The sequence below is a fragment of the Echinops telfairi genome, unplaced genomic scaffold (assembly GCF_000313985.2).
Source record: "Echinops telfairi isolate 266 unplaced genomic scaffold, ASM31398v2 ScPeMD7_7469;HRSCAF=8507_0, whole genome shotgun sequence".
Lineage (NCBI taxonomy): Eukaryota > Metazoa > Chordata > Mammalia > Afrosoricida > Tenrecidae > Echinops > Echinops telfairi.
Genome location: NW_022111372.1, coordinates 35,580,202 through 35,602,512, shown reverse-complemented (window position 1 = coordinate 35,602,512; position 22,311 = coordinate 35,580,202). Strand labels below are relative to the sequence as shown.

Sequence of the window (22,311 nt, the reverse complement as noted above, 5' to 3'; positions counted from 1 at the left end):
AGGCCGGCAGTTCAAAGCTACCAACCACTCCTTGGGAGAAAGGCGGGCTTTTCTACTCCTGTAAAAAGTTACGGTCTCAAAACCTCATAAGGGCAGTTCTATCCTGTCCTCTGAGGTCACTTTGAGTTGGCATCGACTGTGACAGTGAGTTGGATCTTTGTTTTTTATTATACATAATAGTGAGAAATAGAAACATCTGAAATGTTCATCAGCAGGTGAACGGATAAACAAAATGGAGTACTGTACAAAACCACACCCTCCTCTGACTTCACAGGGTGGGAGGCTCCACCCCACACTAGTCCACCCGAGTCCGATGACAGGGGTCAGAAATGCCTCCAGTCTCCAAGGTTCTTACCAGCTCTGACGTCAACAGTCTCTCCCAAGGCTCTCTGTGCTTCTCTGGTGGGTGGGATGGTTCTCTGCGACGGTCACACAGCACTCACAGACAATATTTACACTGACGGGGTTTATGAAGGGAGCTAACGGGTTATGACTCAAGGCCAAAAAATGCTCAGGACACAGTTCTTTGGCTAGGACAGCCTCTTCTCAGCCATGCCCACAGGCAGGCCTCTCTCGATTCCTTGGCTTCTCAGCCATGAGGCTCTTTGGCCTCTGCCCTGCTCAGGTAAGACGCTGCTGATGAATACCACCTCTTTGGAGCAGCTTGTGGGTTAGAAGTGCTGCCCTTTCCACCCACCAGCTGAGGTCTACCCGCTGAGCCACCACGGTGCTTTTCCTGCTCCACCTACCGACCCAGTGCCCTCCAGTAGACTTCAACTCACAGCCACCCTGGGGGACTGAGTCCAAGTGTGCCACAGGGTTTCTAAGACTTGGATCTAGATGGGAGCGGACAGCCAGATCTTTCTCCTGTAGAGCGGCTGATGGACCGGAACCGTGGACTTTGCATTTACCAGACAAGTGTTAAGCCCACAAACTATGCTGTCAGGCCGCCTTCCTTCTCCATAAGACCCTATCATCCATAAAGAGTTTCCCGGGAAGACAGCCACACAAAGCCAGGGGGCAGCAGAGAACAAAGGTTTGCCCCCTGTCTGCCAGCCCAAGAAGGTAATCCCCAGCTTCCTTCCCAATGGAGGATGCTCTCCTAGGCTCACAACAGAAGTCCTGCTGGATGAAGCTGGAGCTCTACACCTCTTTCCCCGCCATCCCTCATGTTCCCAAAGGGAACCAGACACTGCCACCAACGTACCTCGGTAAAGAAGTGTTCTAGGAAGTCCTGGTACTCCCTGCTGCTGGCATTGCAGAAGGATTCCGAATACTCGACATTGGCTATTCGCACTTTCCCGGTGAGCTTCTGGGCCGCTACAGGGCAGAGAATTAAAATGCTTACATATAAAGTCATAGGCTAAAAAATGTAAAGTGATCGGCTGCCATTTCAGTACCAATAATAGTGCTTTTGCACTTGGCCATGAAGAGCCTACATTGACGAGGCACTCAGCCTTGCAGCATCGAGTGCCCAGACTCCAGGGGACCCAGGGACAAATCCCAGGGAGAACAGGTGTACCCCCAAACCCCCCCTCCCAGCCTCCCTCTGGAGAACACAGCTCTTGGGCAAGTACTCTGCAACTTCACCCATGCATTTGCTACTCGAATAAGTTGTAGCTTAAGAAAATATCGAGATTACAGATGCCACTGGGAGAGAGAGAAGAGGGATTTCTCTTGGCTATAGATAAAGCAGCCCGGGTTTATCTACACATTGGTTACACATTTGGGCTGCTCAGTGCAAGGCCGGCAGCCCCTTGGGAGCATCTAAGCAATGCTCAGGGGCCACTGTACCCTGTCCAACAGGTCGCCGTGAGTCTGCATGGCAGAGAGTCTTACATAGCTATCCATGAGGATTAGCTTCTACTCCTTGGGGTCAATGTCTAATTTGCTAACCCTCAATTCAATGATGGCCTCTCTCTCTCTTTTTTTTTTTTGCGTAGGGCAGGCCCTGAAGCATTCCCCGAGGAGTGTATGTCTGCCTCCCAGTTAGACTTTTCATCATCGTCCCTCCCTGAGAGCCAAGTGCAGGAGGCCCCATGAGAGTAGGGGGCGGGGTGTTAAGTGATGGAGACAGCTGGACAGAGACCCCACCCACACTCCCTGGGTACGGTTGGTGAGGCTTGGCATACCCCGGGGGCGGCCTGCAGCCTCCGTGCAGAACATCTGCAGCACTTGGCCATGGCGGCGCCTCTTCACCCCTGGCCTGCCCAACACCTGTCCTGACATCGGGAAGGTTGTGTGTGTCACCCATTGAATTGTGTCCCCCAAAATGTGAGTACTGAAGTCAGCCCTACCCCCACCCCATACCTGTGGATGTGATCCTGTTTGAAAATAGGGGTTGGGTTTCATGTGGGTACCGTCAGACCAGAGTAGAGTGGACCCCAAACCTAAGCACCCCTGGATCGCAAAAAGAGCGGAGGAGACACAGAGACACAGATGCCACATGAGGCTGGCCAGCGAGCCAAGGGCTGCCCGCGATGGTGGAGGCTCTGCTGGCAGCCTGGAGCAACTAGGGCAGCAAGTTGGGCACTTGCCAACCATCTGAGTGTGGGGTATGTAAGACTTCACTACCCTGAGAAGATGGAATCCCTCAAACAAAGCCCCATCTTCAAAAAGCCTCACGGCACCTGAAAGCTGTTGGATGCGTGTCTTTACCTTCCCACGAGGACAAGAACGAGCAGCGAAGGGCTTCTGGAACGTTACCTGTCCTCACTTTGAAGTGCGCCCTGGCGCCTTCTTTCCCACACGCTGCGGCTGCGATCGCAAGCTTGTACAGCACGCCCGGCTCCAGCCCCAGCAGCATCAGACTCGTGTTCTGGGTCTCGAGGTCCAGGGTGAGGTTCGGTGCAGAGGTCAGGGTGAGCAGGAAAGAGGAGCTCAGGACGGGCCCTGCCTCCCACGCCACGTGGAAGCTGGTGCCGGTCACATTGGAGACCCTGACCTTTTGGATGGGGATGGGGACTGGAAGGCGAAACAGACAAACGCTAGAATTACAGCCCATCACCCTGCTCCAGGGAGAAGGATAAAGAGAAACTTCCGCTAGCGCTGAAGATCACAAAGGAGCACTGTGGAATGATAGCCTCCAGCTCACAAGATAAGGGCTGGACTTTCAAGGCTGTCGTCAATGAGACACATGTATGAGGAGCCCTGGTGGCAGAGTGGGCTACTCATTAGGCGGTTCACCACAAGGTGAGCAGTTCAAAACCACCAGTCGCTGCACAGGGGAAAGATGAGGCTTTCTACTCCTGTAGAGTGAGTCTCAGAAACCGACAGCAGTGCTACCCTGTCCTGCGAGGTGGCCATGAGTCAGAATTGACTCCATGGCTGTGAACTTGAGCTCTACTCCCATAAAGAGTGACAGTCTCAGAGACCCCCAGGGGCACTTCTACCCTGTCCCGAAGGAGAGCTACGAGTCGGCATTGACTCGATGGCAGTGAGTTTGTTTTTTTAAGGGGCATTTATAAAAGGCTCAGCCGTGGCTGTTGGTGTCTTCATTCTGCCTAACCTTTCCCGAAGTCCAGACAGCAAAAATTGGCCCCAGGTTTTTGTCCGCCAGGTCAGGGTGACCATGGTTAATGCCCTTTTTTTCTTCAAACGTCACCCATGAGACAGATGAGCCAACCGTGCCTGATGAAGGCAGGAGGGGCCAAGACATGGATTTCTCAGACCTCAATCCGGGTCCCCCTGAAGTCCTCACCCGTGGTCATTTTAATGCAAATGCCTTTGAGCACACAAACAAAAAAAATTCACCACCATTGAGTCAATGCTGACTCATAGTGACCCTACCGGAGATGGCAGAACTGCCGCTGTGGGTTTCTGAGACTGTCGCTCTCTATGGGAGTAAAAGTCTCATCTTTTTCCAGAGGAGCGGCTGGTGGTTTCGAACTGCTTCTTTTCTCTCCACCAAGGAGAATCTGTCCCAGAGAAAGGCTAACGCTCAGGGTTCAGGTTCCACACCCTCTCCAGGTGCAGAGGGCACAGGCAGAGGGATGGTGCAGTCCATGACTTTCTGCCTTGGTCCTATCCTGGGGACATCACGGTCTCAGGAGACACCAGGGTATCCCCTCACTGCCTGGAAGGCACCCCTTCCCCACAGGAGGAGCGCCAAGGATTTGGGGTTGTGTTTGTTTCAGGGAGTGATTCAAAGATATCCCCGAGGTTTCTGGACTTCCAGCAATAAAGGCTCCCCAAGCTGGTTCCAGAGGAGTTCTGGTGGCATGGGACTGCTAACCACAAGGTCAGGGGTTAAAATCCACAAGTAGCTCCATGGGAGAAAAATGAGGCTGCCTGCTCCCCATAAAATGTACAGTCTCAGAAACCCTAAAGGAACAGTTTCCTCTGTTTTCCAGGTTGCTATGCATCGGAATTGGGTGGTGGGTGTAGTAAGCAGGTGCCAGATGGCTGCCCCGAGCAGCTGGTCACCTTCTAAAGCCTGGGTCTACATGGGCTGATGAGAGGGTGGCTGGTGTGGACACAGACCACCCTTTCAGGGAGCCCGGGAGCTCTTGCTGTTCTTCTATGGGGCCTGGGCATCCATTCAGACCTGGGACGGTAGAGGGCACAGTGCACTGATGGGGGTTAACCTAGAAGAAGACAGGGTGCAATGGCTCTGGGATCACACACTCCTGGGGGGAGCAGAACTACTGTGAAGTGAGTGTGCACACTACTGGGGTGTACAAAACTACTGGGGTGCATGACTGCTGGGGTGCAGGCACAGCTGGGGGCACTCCAGCACATACAGGCCTCAAATGACCCGGGAAGCCCTACCTCCTGCCCGGCCTGCTTGCAAAGAGGGAGGCTGTGGTGTGGGGGAGCAGTGAGGGGCTGGAGAGACAGGGAGGCACCCTCAGTTTAGTGAAGTAGCCACCTGCCGCCAGGTGCACGGTCACTCTGCGCCCTGGCAGAGAGACGCGAACGTGAGAATGGCACCCGAGTACTTCCAAAGGGTCCTTAGGGTCTGCCGTGGCCATGAGTCCTCACAGCCTGAAACTGCCCAGCCCTCAGGGCCTGGGCACCTGCCCTCCCACCTCTCCTCAGCCAGGCGGCCTTGGCCAGGAGGCACCTTCCAAGCACTCACCGCAGGCGGGGGTCTCTGGAGAAGCAGGGCTGGAGGCTGATGGCAGGTCTGGGGAACTGGGAGGCCCCGGGTCCAAGTCCCATGGCCGTGTGGTGTTCAGAGGTGCTGGTGGTGTGTCCTGCTCCACCGGGGAGCTGGGGTGCCACATGATGTGGTCCGTGGGGCTTGTTCTGGGGGTGAGCCGGGAGCTGGGCTCCACAGTTGAATTTTGAAGTAACTGACCCAAGGGGTCCAGTGGGCCATTTGAGTCTTCCAGGAGGGAGCTGTAGGTTGGACTGGAAGCCCCAGTGCTGGTCACCTGGCCCATCCAATGGCCAGTCCGCAGGCCTGGGGCAGCACTGGGCACCTCCTCCTCCATGCCGTGCCCCGTGCTGTTCCTGTCCTGCTCGGCTGTGCTGCCTTCGTGCCCTCTCCTGAGCAGGGGTGCAGGGCTCTGGGCCTGGTCTGCTGCTGAGGAGTTCCCCAGGGTCCCGGGGCTGTGTGACAAGCCAGGGGTCACAAGGGTGGGCCTGCCTGCAGCCACTGCAGTGCCATCAGCGGAGCCTTCAGTCCCAAGGGCTGGGGTGGGTGCCCCTGTTGCTGGAGGCTGCCTGCCATCCAGAGAGCTCACTAGCTCACCTGCTGGGACATACATCACACTCAGACGTCTGGTCTAAAGGCTATCAGAGCCCGCCCCACACTGAGGGAGCCCCGTCCGAGAGGAGCACACAGGCCATGCAGCAAGATGGCCCTGGCGTTCTCCAGGTGAGCCCAGCACAGGGGCCTGGATTGCGTTGGTTGGTATCTGAATCATTAAAGGGGTCTGTATCTGCAGTCTCCCCAGAACTCTGCAAGGAGCAAGGCAGGTGCCTTGTTTAATCCATGACTCCGCTAAATCCTAAAAGGGGAACTGTCTCAGGGCTGCAAAACCAGGGTGCTGCAGCCGCCATTTAACCCTGAGACCCATGTGGGGAGTGAGAAACCTCGGCGGGGTCAGTCTTAGCAGCTCACTGCACGTTGGGGGTGAATACTGAAAAGAGAAGAGACAGTGGAGATAATACACACTATCACCCCCTCTTCTAAAAAAATTTTTAAAAGAACAAGAGCTATGCTTCAGCACGCTCCCCAGCTTTGCTGGGGATGACAAAGGCCGCCACCACACCCACACACCCACTCACTCCCTGCTGCAGCGGCACCCAGGCCAGGCATGCCCCGTGGAGCATCAGCACGCAGTCTGGGGGTGGCCGCCTCCTTAGGCCACTCAGTACTGCACGCCAGAGAGAATGTGACCAGCTGACAGAATCGGTTCCAAAAATGACTTGTGGCCGAGACGCACCAAGAATGGAGCTCAGGAGACCTCATGTTGGCCACTTATTCATGCTCAGCTCACGGGGCGGGGGTGGGGTGGGGGAGGGTTGGCTGCACATCCTTGCGGGCTTATGGCTGTGATGACTCCCAGGAGCTCCTTCCCACACTGCAAAGTCTGTACAAGCGCACTGAGATCAAGATGAATGAGATCCAGGCTGATTCACCACCACGTGCACTCATGACTACCGTGTGGGAGGAGGAGCCCCAGAGGTGGTGTCCTGGGTGACAGGCTGGGCTGATTAACAGTTCAAAACCACCAGCCGCTCCACAGAAGAAAGGTGAGGCTTTCTATTCCCATAAAGAGGGACAGTCTCGGAAACCCACAGGGACAATTCCACCCTGTCCTATGGGTTCGCTATGAGTCAGACCTGGGTCCGAGGCAGGGAGTTGGGTTCGCAGATGGGCATGGCTACTCACAAAATAGCTGGAGTTTCAAGTCCTCCCTGGGCACCTTTGAAGAAAGGCCTGGCAGCCGACTTCTGAAAAGTCAGCCATTGAAAACCCCATGGAGCCCAGGCTACCCTGAGTCACAGTGAGGCGGCGTTGGCTGCAACGGAGGGACTAGGATCCGAATTTCTTTCTTTTTGAAGAGAACCTGAAATCAAAACCTGGGTTCCTGAAGGCGCTGCAGGCCCGGGCACTGTGCCCTCCGTGTCTGAGGACAAAGTCGGCCAGCTCCTTCGAGAGCCGGGCCCAGGACACCCACCTTCACAGGTCCGCCCTGCCCGGGAGGGGTTGGCATCCCTGGCGATCTGGCAGCGGCAGGTATAGGCACCCTCCAGGTTGAGGCACTGAGCAGCGGCTGAGCAGTCATTCTCCGAGGGGTCTGCACACTCATCCCAGTCTGCCAAGCGGACAGAGACAGACAGACACATGCTCACAAAGTGCAGCCACTTGCTCCCTCGTTCCCTCTGGACTGCACAGGGTAGGGCCTCGAGCAGATGGGAAAACACTGGGCTCTGGCAAGCACCTCTAGTCCCCAGTGCCCCTGCAGAAGGGCCTGCATGGAGACCCTGCCCCTGAGACCCTGTATTCAGGCCCAGGGGGCAAGCCAGGCCTCGTCTTATTTGGGGGCACCTGCAAGTTAGCTCTGTGTGTCAGTGTGGTTGGTCTGTGGTGCCCAGGTGCTTGGTGAGGTGGAACGGGGGACAGTTGGGTAAACAAAGCAGTGGCTTATCAAATTCTCATCTCACAGGTTTCCCTGTATGCGCTCCCCAAAGCGTGACAGTGATTCTGTCTTGTTTACCCTATTTTCCTGAACCCCAAACATCGAGATTTTATTTCCTTCCTTGTAATGGACCAACACCCTCCTAATACTCAGTGCTTTGATGAAGAAATAGAAATATATTTGCCTCAAGACGTGTCAGGTTAACATGGCTTTGGGTGTCAGCTTATAGCGTCCAGGTGTCTCAACAGCTGCAGGGATGATGCTGGGGTGTCTTCTCCCCATGTCCTGGAAATGACTCTAGGGGCCTAAAGAACCCACAGCTTGCCTTTCCAACCGGAAGCCTAGATCCTTCTGACTGGGGCAAGGGAGTATGCTAAGTACCCGTCCCCCATTCCAGGAAATATCCCCAGTCTCCCTGCCCCCAGTGTCTGCCCATGCAATTGCTCACCCCTCACCCCTGCCCATGCTAACCCCCCATTGTCTAATCATCTGTCAGCGAGGACTGGCATGAGGCCGCAAAGTGAAACAGAAAATGTAGCCCCTGTTCTCCCTCTCACCTCCGCTCTTCCCTTCCGGTTTCCCCGGTAACGTCTGCATCCATCCCCTTGCCTGTTCTATACAAAGACCTTGATGGTCCCCCAGATGCTGTCATACCACTGAACCAGGCATCCTGTGCTGCTACTGCTGGTGTCCCCTGCCAGCTCTGGCTCACAGCAGCCTCGTGCACAACCCAGCAAACATAGCCAGGCCCTGCATCACCTTCATGGGGGCCAGGGAGCACCACACTGCTTCTGTGGCTACCCCATCAATCCATGCCAGGGAGGGCTCCCCTCACTTCTGCTGACCCTCTCTGCTGTTGTCAGATCCCTTCGAGTTCATTGCAAACACCACCTGGCCCAGCGCCATCCTCCCAATCGTCCTTCTGTTTGAGCCATTGCTGCAAATGCTGTGCCAATCCGGAGCATCGAGTGCCTTCCTCTTTATCCCTGCCCCTCCACTTTCCCAAGCATGATGTCCTTCTCTACAGACCGGTCTCTTCTGATAACAGGTCCAAGGCACATGAAATGAAGCCTATGGCTGTACTTCTTCCGAGACAGATTTGATGGTTCTTTTGGCAGTCCGTGGTACCTTCCAGATTCTTCATCAGCACCATCATTGAAGCTCACCGAGGCTTCTTCAGTCTTTTTGTTCCATGTCCAACGTTCACGTGCATACGAGGCGATTGAAAACACCCTGGCTTGGGTCAGGCGCACCTTAGTCCTCAAAGGAACATCAAGGGTTGCAGTCTTCAGGATGGGTTCCGACACTAGGTAAAGGAAACCCAAATCTGAATCCTCACTCCTGGACCAGCAGGTCACATCACGATACATGGAGAGAAGGTGGAAGTGGTCCAGGAATTTGTCTTGCTTGGATCCACAACCGGTGTTCACGGAAGCAGCAGTCAAGCGCTCAAACAACACACTGCTTGGGTAGTCTGCTGCACATGACTTCTTTCAAGGGTTGGAAAGCAAGGATGTGACTTTAAGGACTAAAGTGTGCTGGTCCTCTTATGGGATGCCCTTTCCTAACCATTGGCCTTTCCTCATGAGCTCCCTAGAGCAACTGAGATGTGAGAATGTGCCTCACTTACTTGAGACGCCTCCTGAGGAAAGATCAGCTGCTAGAAAAATATCTTAGCAATCTAAGGTATAATCAGCCAAGTGTTCTTCAACAACTTCTTCTTTAGATTGTCACATGCAATACACATGCAATCCAACCTTAAGCGATAATTGTGTGGAGGAGCTCCGGAGGGCCAACTCCCCCTCTCCCCCCTTACAATTCCATCCTGCAGCCTAGTGTCAGCTCTGGGATCACTGCCTGTCCCAGACCCCAGGGCTGGGATGCCAGTGGTGGTGGTGGTGGTGGGGGGTCCCTGTTGGCCAAGAAGGGCTTTGAAAAGAGCTGTCTGGGTCAATTGGGGCATGCGGGCTCATGAGTCTCCGTGGTATGTCCTGAGCCCAGGCCAGTGAGGCTCCAGGATCCTAGCGCTCTCCTACACACAAGATGCTGCTGTTAGAGGCACCATCGGGAGCCTGCTGAGCCCTGCTCAAGGGCCAGTGAGCTCAGATGGGCCTGGAATTTAAGTCAAAAGAAGGACTCATTCAGAATTCCTGAGTGATGCAAACAGCTAACAAACTGCTAACTAAAAGGTTGGAGGTTCAAGCCCAACCAAAGGTGACTCAGAAGAAAAGTCTGATGATCCACTTCTGGACGATCAGCCCTTGAAACCCCGCTGGTGCACAGTTCTCTGCTGACACACATGGGGTCACTGTGAGGGGTTCTGTGTTTGTGTTTGCTCTCAGTTCTGTTCAGAGAAAAATGCGGCGGGATTCCAGCTTTGCCTCCTATAGTCTTCGTAAATGCAGGTTTTCCCTAGGGCCAGCACAAACTGCCTAGGCTGCCCCAGGACCCAGGGGAGTCCCTTTGCCAGCCTCTGGGCCCTGCCTGAGCTGTCCAGGGTGTTCCTGTAGCGCATTCGGCTGAGCACAGACCAGGTTGGCCAGGGAGCTGGGCCCTGGAGGAGAGCCAAGGCAGGGAGAATCGGGGTTCACACCATCATACCAGGCATGGAGTGTCTGTTTTTGATGTCCAGTATCACCTGGCCCTGGACTCCTTCAAGCAGAGATCCCACAAGCGTGCTCAGAGGGTGCCCCCGACGGCTTTATTCTGTCTTACATGAGGAAGGAGGCAGGTGTAATCTTGACAGAAGCAGACTGCCACAGCTTTGTCCAAGGAGTCGTTGGTGGGTTTGAACTGCCAACCTTTGGGTTAGCAACTGAGTTGTTGAATCACTGTGCCACTAGGGCCCCTTAGCTCAGCATCAGGCGAGGGAAGCAGGGGACCAAGCACCTGCTTCTCCAGGGTCTCCAGAGGTGAGGGAGGATGGCCAAAATGTTGATGGAAGTGGGAAGCCTCCTGCAGGCTTTGGGGGGCACATGAGGCCCCCCCTGTCTCCTTTGCTCACCAGGCCCAGGTGGCAGCAGGGGTTCAGTAATAAAATGTGGGCTGGGGATAGAGGGACACTTAATCCAAGAGAGGCATCCTGGTGTCGCTGTGGGCTAGACACTGGCCTGCCAACTGCAATGCCAGTGGCCCGAGCCCAGCAGCACTCCAAAGGACAAGATGAGCCTGAGAAAACTGTTCCCGTGCAGATTTATTGTCTTCGAAACCCTATTTAGGGGTCACTATGCGTCGGAACGGACCCAGCGGCAGGGGGCTGGGGTTGGTTTCTAATCCAGGGCGGTTTCATTTCAGGGCCCGCACCTTCATGCCATCTGCAAAGACGCAGGAGAAACAAGGCGGCTGTGGGTCTCGAGCGAGCGAGTGAGCAGGAGACCACCAGGCTGCACGGCCAGGCCCATGCCTAAGTCAAAGTCAAGCTCTTCGGGCAGTGAGCGATTCTAATCCTGACGTCGACACAGAGCTGAAGAGGGGAAGGCAGCTTGCTCCAGAAAAGCCTGCGAAGAAGCAAAAGCCTGGGGACACGCCCAGGGCCCCACCATCGTCCCCAAGCAGCGCAGCAGCAGCAGAGATGGAGACACGGCCCAGGGTGGGGAATGCGGGGTGTCAGTCCGTGTTTGGGACTTCAAAGGGAAAGCACTTGATGTTAGAGGACATTGGCTGGATCGAGAAGGTGCGATGAAACCAGGCAGAGAAGGTATGTCCTCCCACCTGGAGGAGCAGAGGAGCGAGCTGAAGGCACAGCCTTCTCACAGTGATGAGTCGTGAGGAAGCGGTAGGATCTGAGTCGCGCCTAACCTGCACGGTTCCCGTCGCCGTTTTAACCTGTCTTCACCTGCGCTTTCATTTCCTAACTGCTGGTTTCCAAGCTCTTGTAGATGTGACTTGCAGAACAATTCATAAGATGACTACGTTTTTTTGAGGCACATTATGAAAAACGATCTGAGCGAAGCTAATTGTCAACTTTATTAAGGCGGACTGCTTGTGGCCACGACCTCATGTGAAATACAGTCAAGTAATCCAATCTTTGAAAATGAATAAATAAATAACAAGCCACGGCTATGATTGAATTATGTCACTCCAAGAGAGAGATTGACATCTTCACCCCATGCCCATGAATGTGACCTTGTCTGGAAATAGGGTCTTTGAGGATATATCAGTTAATGTGGTCCCTCGAAGTGCTGGCCTTATAAAAGATGAGAAGGCACACAGAAACAGGGGGAAGCAGTCCTGTGGAGATAGCTGAGGCCACCGTAAGCTGGGAGAGGCAAGATCTTCCATTAGAGCTTTCTACTCCCCTAAAGAGAAACCCACAGGGGCAATTATACCCTAGAGGCCTGCTATGAGCCAGCACCAACTCAGTGGCAGTGAGAATGGGCCTATCACTTGGGGGCTCTTCATTTCAGCTCACTACATCCCTCCTGCCCACTGTCCTCTCTCAGCAGAGATGAGGGACAGTCTGAGCCCTGCTCCATGGAGAAACCGCAAGAGTGGAGGGCTGGTCCACTGAGGACAGCTGAGGCTTGCTCTCAGAGAGGCCCTTGTGGCACAAGCTAAGTGCTCACCTGCAAGACCCCCAACCCCTGCACGGCCAGGTGGGCCCCAGCAGTACAGCGGGCCACAGCCCTAAAGGGGCTCTGAGTACTGCCAAATCACCACAAAACAAAGTAAGCAGGGGCTGGCTTGTGCTTACTTACTCACCATCCATAGAAACCAAATCTCCCATTTTCTATTCACACCACAGATTCTGCTTGTAGGATTGGCTGGCGCCTGTCTCTCCCCCAATCCTACAACCCCTTCCTACAGAATCACAGCCTCTTCTCAAAGACACAGTCCCTTACGGGAAGGAGGGCCCAGTAAGCGAGGCAAGCGTGGGGTTACAAGTAACTTCCTTCCTCACCAGTAGTGAGCAGCTGGGTGATCAGAGATACCCCCGCCTGAGCAGGCAGGTGTTTTTCAGGTGGGACTTCAAGGTGCACACGCACCTGGCCTTCTCTGAACTCTTAGTGGGGGCAGGTAGGCTGGGCTATGAGTGGAGTCAGCACTCAGGAGCACACAGAGGAGGTGGCAGAACTCCCTTCAGGACCAGTGCCCGCTGAGGGGCCACAGGGAAGCCCATTCTGCTGATGCAGCCCTAAATGCAGGTCCCTTGATGCCAACACCCCTGGCCAGTGCCCTCGCTGCCCTGAAGGAACTTCATCCCTCCATTTGAGCTGCAACCCTTCTCACCCTTCTCTCTCCTTCCTTTCCTCTCCCCTTTCCCTCCTCCCCCTCCAATTCTGCCCCCTCCCCTTCCCCTTTCTCCCTCCCTCCTGCTTCTATGACTTCTGCACACTTGCTACCTGAGAAAACTCCCAGTACAACAAATCTTGTGGGGGCTGCTGAACTAGACCTGCACCTAAGCACAGGAAGGTCCAGAACGCTTAGTCTACACCCTCCCAGGATCCTCGAGCCAGGGCTTCTTCTTACCCCAGGCACCCAGGATGCTCCAGGGGTGTGACTCCGCAGGGAATTGGCTCCACCCCAGCACCACCTGCAGCAACCAGGTGTGAAATGCCCATGAATTCAAGTGTGGCTAGCTGGCTCACATTTAGAGCATGGAGCCAATGCCTGGGAGAGAAGGCTGACCAAGGATTTGTGTTTTGTTTACTACCTTGTCTTTGGGGTGGGGGGAGATCCCGTTAGCTTGGGCTCCCATGATGCAGGCCAGAAGAGGGAGGGGCATCCTGGAGCCACACTCCAGGTGGGGCAGGGGAAGAACCTACCTTGCACTAGGGTCCCCTGCTGGTCGACTTGGAACACTGTGCTTGCGAACAGCGGCGGGAGCATGCTGGACAGCATGGAAACAGACACTGGGGACGGCGGGTCTTGCACTGTGAGTCGGAGCTTCACAACCACACTTCCGGCCCAGAGAGAGACAATCTCCACCCGCAGCTGCCCACTTCTGTGCAAGTCGGCGACAGCCGGGGGGAAAGACTTTTCAACCTGAGCAAGAAGAAGCACCAGTACCTCAGAGGGAACATCCATGCCCCTATCTGCAGAACACGTGCCCAGGTGAGGCCGAAGGGGGGTGCACGCCATCCATCTGCCCTCTTCGAGATAAGGAGAGGCACCGCTGCCAACCCGAGAGGAGCACGCAGAGCGCCCACCATGCCCCGCCCATCACGCCCCCCTCACCCCTTCACCCTCCTCACACACTGCTCCCCAGTTGGCTGTTCTGAGGTGGTCGGGCCTGAGTCTGGTGTTTATTGGAGAACTCCCAGCAATCCAGCTCCCAGTGACGGAAAAGCCCCTCTGGATGCTCTGAGCTCAAGTACGAAGGTCACTTGTATGAGAGACAGAGAGTCATCCCTGGGTCTATTTGGAGTTCTCTCTCTCAAACACACACACACACACACACACACACACGCACGCACGCACGCACACATGCACACATGCACACATGCACACATGCACACGCACCTGTTTCCCCAGGAAACACAGAGCCAGGTGCAGAGCCACTTCCACCAGGGCAAAGGAGACATAGCCTTGGTCTCTCCCTCCTGCGCCCACAATTGAAGTACCATAGAGAGGGGATTCTCTAAGCAAGTTCAAAAGCAGGTGTCCTGCAGGGGAGTGTTGGGAGACAACCTTCCCCAGGTCTCACACATCCTCACACTCTTGAGAGCAGACACCACCTCTCCTTCTGTTTCAGACTACTTTTGCAAGGATATCTATAATAGTGAGCAACCTTGCTGGGCAGTGTCTCCCGTATTAAAAACCCAAACCAAACCCACTGCCATTGAGTCCATGCCAACTCATCACACCCCTATAGGACAGGCTAGCACTGCTCCTGTGAGTTTCTGAGACTGCAGCTCTTCACGGGAGTAGAAAGCCCATCTCTCTCTCCAGGGCCAGCTAGTGCTGTTGAACTGCCTACTGAGAGGGTAGGAGCCCCACACCCAACCACAGCACTGCCAAGGCTCCTCCTCCTGGGTTACACTGCCCAGGACACCAAAGAGATCCCTCATGGGGGGTGCAAATAGTTGGCATGCCCAGCTGTGGACCAGACGTTTACAGGTTCAAGACCACCCAGAGGCACCTCAGAAAAAAACCTGGCAAGCTACTTTCCAAAACAAAACAAAAATCAGCCGTTGAAAACCCCTGGGTTTTCCTCTGACATTCATGGGGTTTCCCTGAGTCGGGCGCAAGCTGGTCCAGTGGAGCAAAGTCCAGCCGGGCTTTCCAGGCACCCGTTCCCAATGGCTCAGGCTCCCTGCACTTCAAGTCTGACCCCTGTGGGGCCAGCCCACTGCACACCTGTCAGCCCTCTGAACCCTCATTCATGTGACTCCCTGAGGGCGTGGGGACACGGGGAGCTCATGGGAAGCTCCTGCTGTCTGTTGGCCTGTGAATAAGAAAGCCCTTTGCTGCCCAGCCAGGAGTTCGTTCTCTGGTGTTCTTTGCTAGCCACTGTGAAACTTTGGCAGGATGACTTGTTGGCTTGGGCTCCCGGTACATTCTCAGACCGTACACGATTCCTCAGCTTAGTGATGTCACTCTTTCCTCCAACGCACCATCCAAGGATGGGTAAGACAGACAGGGCTTTCTTGGCCCATTAGGAGTTACCATCTGGAACACTCACGGGGCAGTTTGACCCTGTCCTGCAGGGTTGCTATGGGTCGGCACTGCCTTGATGGCAGTGAGTTTGGTTGGGGGTTGGTTCTTTGAGACCATGTGCTGATGCCTGCCTTTAGCCACACGGGCGCTGTGGCTATTGATAAATGATTCTACAATGCACACCCAAACAGGGGGCCAGGTCACCGCAGCCCACAGAAAATCCAACAAGTAGTGCAGACCACTTGAGCCTAAAGATGGATTGCCCCAACCCAAACCTAGATTAAATAACCCATAAAGAAAAAAATAATAATATACAAGTGTGTGTGTGTGTGTAATTACTATGCAATTTGGGCTCAGCCTCCCATGTAGCTGATCGTGATAAGAGGTCGTTTGGCTGGAAGCACAGAGCAGGGTTTGTGTAGGTCTGGTTGGCTTGGCTTGGGTGCCCTTGCTCAGAACACTCAACAAGAGTCCCACGTGTCTGTGTGCCAGCATTACCTCCTGCAGCAGCTGTCTAGAAAAGTCCTGGAACTCCGCGCTGCTGCGGTTCCGTAGCTTCGCTGTGAAGTTGCGGTTGATGATCCTTATCGTGATTTCAAACACCTGGGCATCTGAGGCAGAAAGGCATGCAAGTGGTGTGAAGCTGTCTCATCAAAAGCCCCACCCCACCCCCCCAAAAAAAACATATCCTGCTGAGAAATAAAACTTAAATTAAAGAATGAAGCACGAGTCTCTGACTTAGTTCTCTAATATTACTAAAAGAGAAACATCACATGTGGGTGACTTTAAAGAACAGAAATGTATTGTCTCATTGTGCAGGAGACTGGAAGTCCAAGTTCATGGCTCTCAAAGGAGGCTCTTCTTTGTCTCTTTGAGCCTTGAGAAGCTACCGGCAATCTAGCCTCTGACTTTCTTCAGCTGTCGTTGTGCCTTGTGAGTGTGTCTCAGTTTATAAGGCACGACTGAGAAGAGATCAGGTTTAGGACCCACTCACTCTGGTATGGTCTAATTAACCCAACAAAACATGGTCAGCTCCACAGATTTGGAAATAACCATTTGACATGGATTTTTGGAAGACACAGTTAAATCCAGAGCAGTCTTGGAGTCCGGTAGCTGAGTTGGGAGGAATCCACACTCAAGAGTTGACTTAGCAGCAACTAGTTTGGTGGATGAGTTGGGAAGAGAGCATGGTGCATTTGCAGGGAGCAGAAAAAGTGGCACATTGGGGACCCCAGGAGCTCAAGAGTCACACATGAGTAACTCTCCCATAAGTAACCCCACTTTCTGGTCTCAGTTTCCTCAATGAGAGCAGAGTACATCTTTCACTTACCCTGCAAGTATATTGAGGATATAAGAAATGAATGAGATGGAGCCGGCTGGATCATTGGAGTGGCCTGCACATCCAAGCACTTGCATGTTGGTTGGCTGCGGCCTTTCCCAAACTTCTAGGGACCTTCCCTGGCCACTGACCACTTCAAAAGGAATCAGCCTCAAATCAGTTCACAAAGAGGGTTGGACGCTCCCATTAAAGGGCTCCTTTTTCTTCCCCTAACTTAATGCCATCAATTGCTGCCCCTAGTGTGAATCTCTATCCCTGTGACTGACCCCTGGGGTGGCATCTTCTACCCAATGACTTTTATCTCTTCACCCTGCTGAGTTATCAGCTTGGACTCTCCAGGATGGGGACCCTACCTGTTCCAGATCAAACTACACATATCCCCAATACTTAGGCCAGAATATCTTACAGTTTCACCTCCCCTACCCAACTCCCAAACCACACACCTTGAAGCTGCAGGGTCACACTGCTGGGGGAGCACCTCCATCACTGTATCTAATCCAGGTGATACCTGTGATCTGACAGAGGGCAGGATGGGTCATGAGGCAGAGATGGGCAGGCCAGCTGACTTCTAGAAACTGGAGTCTGGGTGTGTGTGTGTGTGTGTGTGTGTGTTGTGTTCGCTGGGAGGAGGTTTCCTCGTAGCACAAATGAGTGTGCATTGTGTTTGCCCTTCATGGGCATCACCCATGATGATGAGGCATGCTTTAGGAATATTTTAATGTGAAATTTAGTTCCATGGTTTGGAGTTAGGCAGTCCCAGCCCTGGGAGACCAAGGGTGGTTAAGAGGCCTTTAAATGTATGATTCCACCTGTTTGCTCATCCTACCTGTTGTCCTCAAATCAATGCTGACTCATGATGACCTTGCATGTTCCAGAATCAACTGCTCCAGAAGGTTTTCAAGGGCTGCAACCCCAAGGAAGTAAGTGCCCAGGCTTGACTTTCAAGGGGCTTCTGAGTAGCTTAAAATTGTCAACTTTGGGCTCAATCCACTCCCATCGCATTACCCAGGGTCCTGTATAGCAACCCTGCTGGTGTGGTGGGTTAGGTGTTGGACTGCTAATCACAAGGTCAACAGTTCAAATCCACCTGCTGCTCTGTAGGAGGTAGATGAGGCTTTCTACTCCCATAAAGACTGACAGTCTTAGAAAACCAGCAGGGCAGTTCTCTCCTGTCCTCAAGGTCATTGTGTGTCAGAATCAACTCAATGGCAGTCAGGCTTTTTGTTGTTGTTCATTTTGAGAACCCTAAATCTATTATCCGTCCTCCAAAATGGGACCAGATCTCCACAGTGTCCATGTCGACAGATGCCAGAAGGGAGGGGAGCCTGTGACAGCCAAGACTAGGTCAGTATCAGAAGGAGCTGGAGCCCCGAGGAACCGTGGGGCACAATTACTTCCCATGCCCTCATTTAGGAAGAACAAAGATTAGAAGCTCTGAGAACAAGAGGACTAAACTAGAACAGGTTAAGGATTGGATGCTGAAGGCACAACTCCCACTACCTATGACCATGACCTTGTGGGAATCGTCTTTGCAGATGTTACCCATTACGCTTGACATAAGGTTATACTTGAGTAGGGAGGACCCTAATGCCCTCTAGGTGGTGTCCTTAGCAAAGAGAAGAGGAGACACACCAAGACACAGTCAGCGAAGATACCACGGGATGAAGTATCCACAGGCCACGGAGCAGCTGGTGCTGCCAGAAGCCGGGGTGGGGGGCGAGGCATGAGCAGATTGTCCATCTGAGCCTGAGGAGCCAGCCCACTGGCCTCAGAGCAAACTCCCAGGCTGTGAGACAGTCAGTGTGTGCCATCTACGCCCATGGACTTTGCAGTACTTTGGTACAGCAGCCCGAGGAGGGAGCCTGAGACAGAACGACAAACTCCAGAGGCAGGAGGTGGCTTCTGCCACGTGGCCATACCTGTTCTGACAGTCAGCGTGGCAGTGGCGTTGGCCCCGCACTCCCAGTAGCTGGTCTTCACCTGGTACAGCACTCCGGCCTCCAGCCCCACCACCTGCAGGGCCGTCCCGTGGGTGCTGGCACTTCTGACTAACTCCTCGCCCTTGTAAACCTGGACGTGGAAGGTGTGCTTCTGGGTGGAATTTAAACCCCAAGACACTCGAAAACTGCTGCTGGTGACATTGAAGATCGTGTAGTTCCTGATGGGAGGACAATCTATGCGAGCACAAAAGGAGGACAATTTATAAAGTGTCAGAAAGAATTCCTTTATCTCCTGAAGTAGGTAGATTAACCCACCCCACCCCCTACCACCAAGTCACTGCCGACTTACAGAGGCCCAGGCTGGGTTTCTGAGGTTATAAATCTGTGCAGGAGCAGACAGCCTCGTCTTTCCCCGATGGAGCAGCTGGTGGAATTGAGCCCCCGACCTTGCAGCTAGTAGTCCAGTGCTTTCTGGACAGTGCCACCAGGAATCATTATGGCAGGTAATATAGTTTTGCTTTAATTTACACACCAAAAAAAAACCAAACACCCCAAACCAAAATGGTTGCCTTCTGGTTGATCCTAACTCCTGGCAACTCCACTGTGTGCAGAATAGAAATGTGTGCCCCAGGGTTATCAAGGCTGCTGCATTTCCAGAGCCGAATGCCAGGCCTAACTCCTGAGATGCTCTGGATGGGTTTGAACTACCAACTCGCTAGGTAAGAGAGCGCTAGGTAAGAGAGCGGTGCTTCAGCATTTGAAGAGCCCAGCACCCTTTGCTTTATCTAGTTCTCCCCTAGTTTGAAGAGCAATAGTGAGGTTGAGTAGCCCTCACTTAAAAAAAAATTGCAATCATAAACTTCAAAAGGAGCTGATTTGGGGTGTGTGTGTGTGTGTTAGGATTACACTGAGGAGGTTGGGACAGTTAAGTTGAAATGAGAAGCAAAATAAGTCTAAACTTTCCAATCTCAGCTCCTGAATCAGAGAGCCGTTAGAAAGGCGACTAATCCAAGCTGCAGAGAACCCGGAGTTGTGTTTGCCGTGACTCCGAATCAAGGGTTCCCAGGCCATGAGAATTCCCTGGGGTCGTGGACAACTCATCACACGTAAACACCCAGGCATATTTCACAGTATAGGCCTTTCGGATGTGTGGCTAACACCCCGTCATGTGCCCAAGGAGCTTCTGTCTTCAGCTACTCCATCATGCTGAGGAGAAACGCGGCTCAGAAGTCGGGCGGCGAGTTCTGCATGATCCTCCCTATGCGTTCACTTCAAGGAGCAAACTCTAGACAGTCTTGTTGTTGTCAGTCAATCCTGACTCAGGGAGGCCCCAGGCACAATGAAATGAAGCTGTTGGGATCTGTCAGGTTTTCATGGGCTGACTTTTGGAGAGTACACCGCTGGGCTTTTTCTTCCTGGTCCTGGTGGAGAAGCTTCAGTGAATGGTCCAACCTCATAGCCGTCCACAGGCCTCCCCTGACAGACTATCCAGGGTGGCTACCCAGGGGTGCCTCCGGCAATCACGCCCAGGTCCCCTGCGTGGAGGATGAGTCTGCCGCCCTACAGCCACCATGTCCCTTCATAGGTTCTCGGACTTGAAGAGAATTCAAGCTCTTTTCCAGGGAAATAGTCCGGCTCTACCACAAGTAGCCTGGGCGATATGCATTCTATATAAGAGCTTGATGACCCTCAGCCTGAGGTCATGCTTGTCTCGTCAGAAGTCAGCTCTATCTATATATTTAAAAGCAATGCGGGACTTTATTTGTTATTACTTACAGAGCCACAGTAAGAAAAATAGAAATGAACAGGCTGGGAGGAGAGGGGCTTTCAGTATGACAGGATGAAGGGGTTTGCTGGCTTGTTTTCCAGTGACATGGGCGAGGTCTTTGAACAAACAAAATCATTAAAGACTTCTGGAGATGGTACTGCAGGCAAACAGCAAGTGAGGCCATGCCTACCCATGATCGTCTATGAAACTGAGGTGAGAAGGGTGAGGATCATGACATTTGAACCAAGACTCCTCCCATTGCCTCACAGCTTCACCAGGGGCTGAACTCCAAACTGCTGCAGCCAAGAACACAGGGCTCCCTCTTACCCCGAGACCAGCTGAAGGGCCTTCATCCCAGAAGACCAGGGCCATCCTCTCCCCAGCTGTCCGCTGCTGAGGCCAAGCCCCACGCAAGCGCAGTCAAGGGGTGGGGCCACCCTTCTCCCACCCAATTCCCACTCACAGACCAGAATACTGAGGGCCCAGATCTATGGAAGGACGGTTGCCTCCACATCCAGGAAACTCAACAAACTTCCATGTAGAATCAATACTAAGAGACTCACAAACATATCAGATGATAGTAACAATAATGATGAAAGCCCAAGAGGAGGCACGTCTTGGAAGCAGCACGAGAAAAATGAAGACAGTAAATACTAACCATTAAGAGCAGAGACAAAGGGTATAAAGAACAGCAAATCAACCAGGAGAAACACACACACATGCACGCACATTCTTTGAAAGCATCAATAATATGTATTCACTCTAGCTAGACTGGCAAAGATAAATAGAAGACACACATTTTAGTTAAAGTGAGAAATGAAACTGGTACGTTATTAACTGTATAGACACAAAAAAGAGACTCATCGGGCACAGCTATATGTCAACAAATTAGATAAACTGATTGAAATGGACAAATGGCTAGATACACAGCAACCAAATTCACAACCACGGAGTCAGTTCTGACTCCTAATGATGTTTCGGGACCGAGTGGACGTGCTCCTCAGGTTTCCGAGAGTGAATGAATCTTCACAAGAGCACATGGCGGCATTTGCCTCTGACAGAGTAAGACTGCTCACCTTTGGTGAGCAGCCCAACACTTAACCCACTGTGTCACCAGGGCTCTTAGAAACCCTTAGCTACCTACATTTACTAAAGGAAAACCAGAAAAGGTTAACAGGCATGTAGCAAGGGAAAGCATTGAATCAAAAAGTCTGGAGCAGGGATGCACTTAGGAGTTCTACCAAACATTAGAGAATTAACACCAGTATTTCTCAGACTTTCACAAATACATAGCAGAGGAAGGGACAATCCTTAACTCGCTCTAGGAGGCCAGCATTACTCTGATTCGAAAGCAAGGCAAAAATATCCTGAGAATAGATTGCAGGCCAACATTTTTCCTGAGCATTGATGCAAAAATGGTCAACAAAATAGTAACAAATCAAGCCTAGTACCACAAGAAATGAATGATACACCATGACTCGGTGATATTTATCTGAAGAATTCAAAGATGATTCCACATAAGAAATCAATTCGTGGATGTCGTTGTTAGGTGCCGTTGAGTCAGTTCCAACTCATAGCGACCCAAAATACACTACCAATTAGGTCAACACGGGGACCTACTGCACTAGGGGCCTGATCCCATCTGAGGGGTGTTCTTATAAAAGAGGAGACAAAACAGATGAAACACAGTCATGTGAAGATGCATCCACATGCAAAGGAAGGGTTCTCCTCTAGAGATTCTGGAAAGAACGCAGCTTGCTGACACCCTTAATTGGGAATCCCAGAGTCCAGAACTGAGGCAATAAGATACTGTGGTTAAAGCCACTCCCAGCTCTAAGAAACAAAGAGGTGTGTCTCACCGAAAAAGTCCAGAAAGGGGCAACATTTCTTTCTAAAAATCAATGAGGGTAAACGGTCCAGTTGTTCCATGGCAAAGCTCACTTGTATGTTCCAACTATTCTTTTTGTTTTCAATCATTGTATTAGGGGCTCATACAACTCTTATCACAATCCATACACACATCAATTGTGTAAAGCACATTTGTACATTCATTGCCCTCATCATTCTCAA

The 22,311-nt window shown here is 52.8% G+C and overlaps 1 protein-coding gene across 1 annotated transcript in view; it reads right to left on the bottom strand.

The window, feature by feature from the left end:
* The window catches only part of UMODL1 (uromodulin like 1), an 80,992-nt gene that overhangs the window by 26,691 nt on the left and 31,990 nt on the right, over positions 1-22,311 (bottom strand). Inside the window, exons 7-14 of the mRNA XM_004697315.2 lie at positions 18,453-18,707; positions 15,693-15,805; positions 13,361-13,580; positions 7,134-7,271; positions 6,071-6,089; positions 5,081-5,556; positions 2,707-2,964; positions 1,208-1,320 (exon numbers count right to left, since the gene is read on the bottom strand). Of these exons, the coding sequence (XP_004697372.1) occupies positions 1,208-1,320; positions 2,707-2,964; positions 5,081-5,556; positions 6,071-6,089; positions 7,134-7,271; positions 13,361-13,580; positions 15,693-15,805; positions 18,453-18,707 (1,592 nt within the window). The remainder of the gene's footprint in view (positions 1-1,207; positions 1,321-2,706; positions 2,965-5,080; positions 5,557-6,070; positions 6,090-7,133; positions 7,272-13,360; positions 13,581-15,692; positions 15,806-18,452; positions 18,708-22,311) is intronic.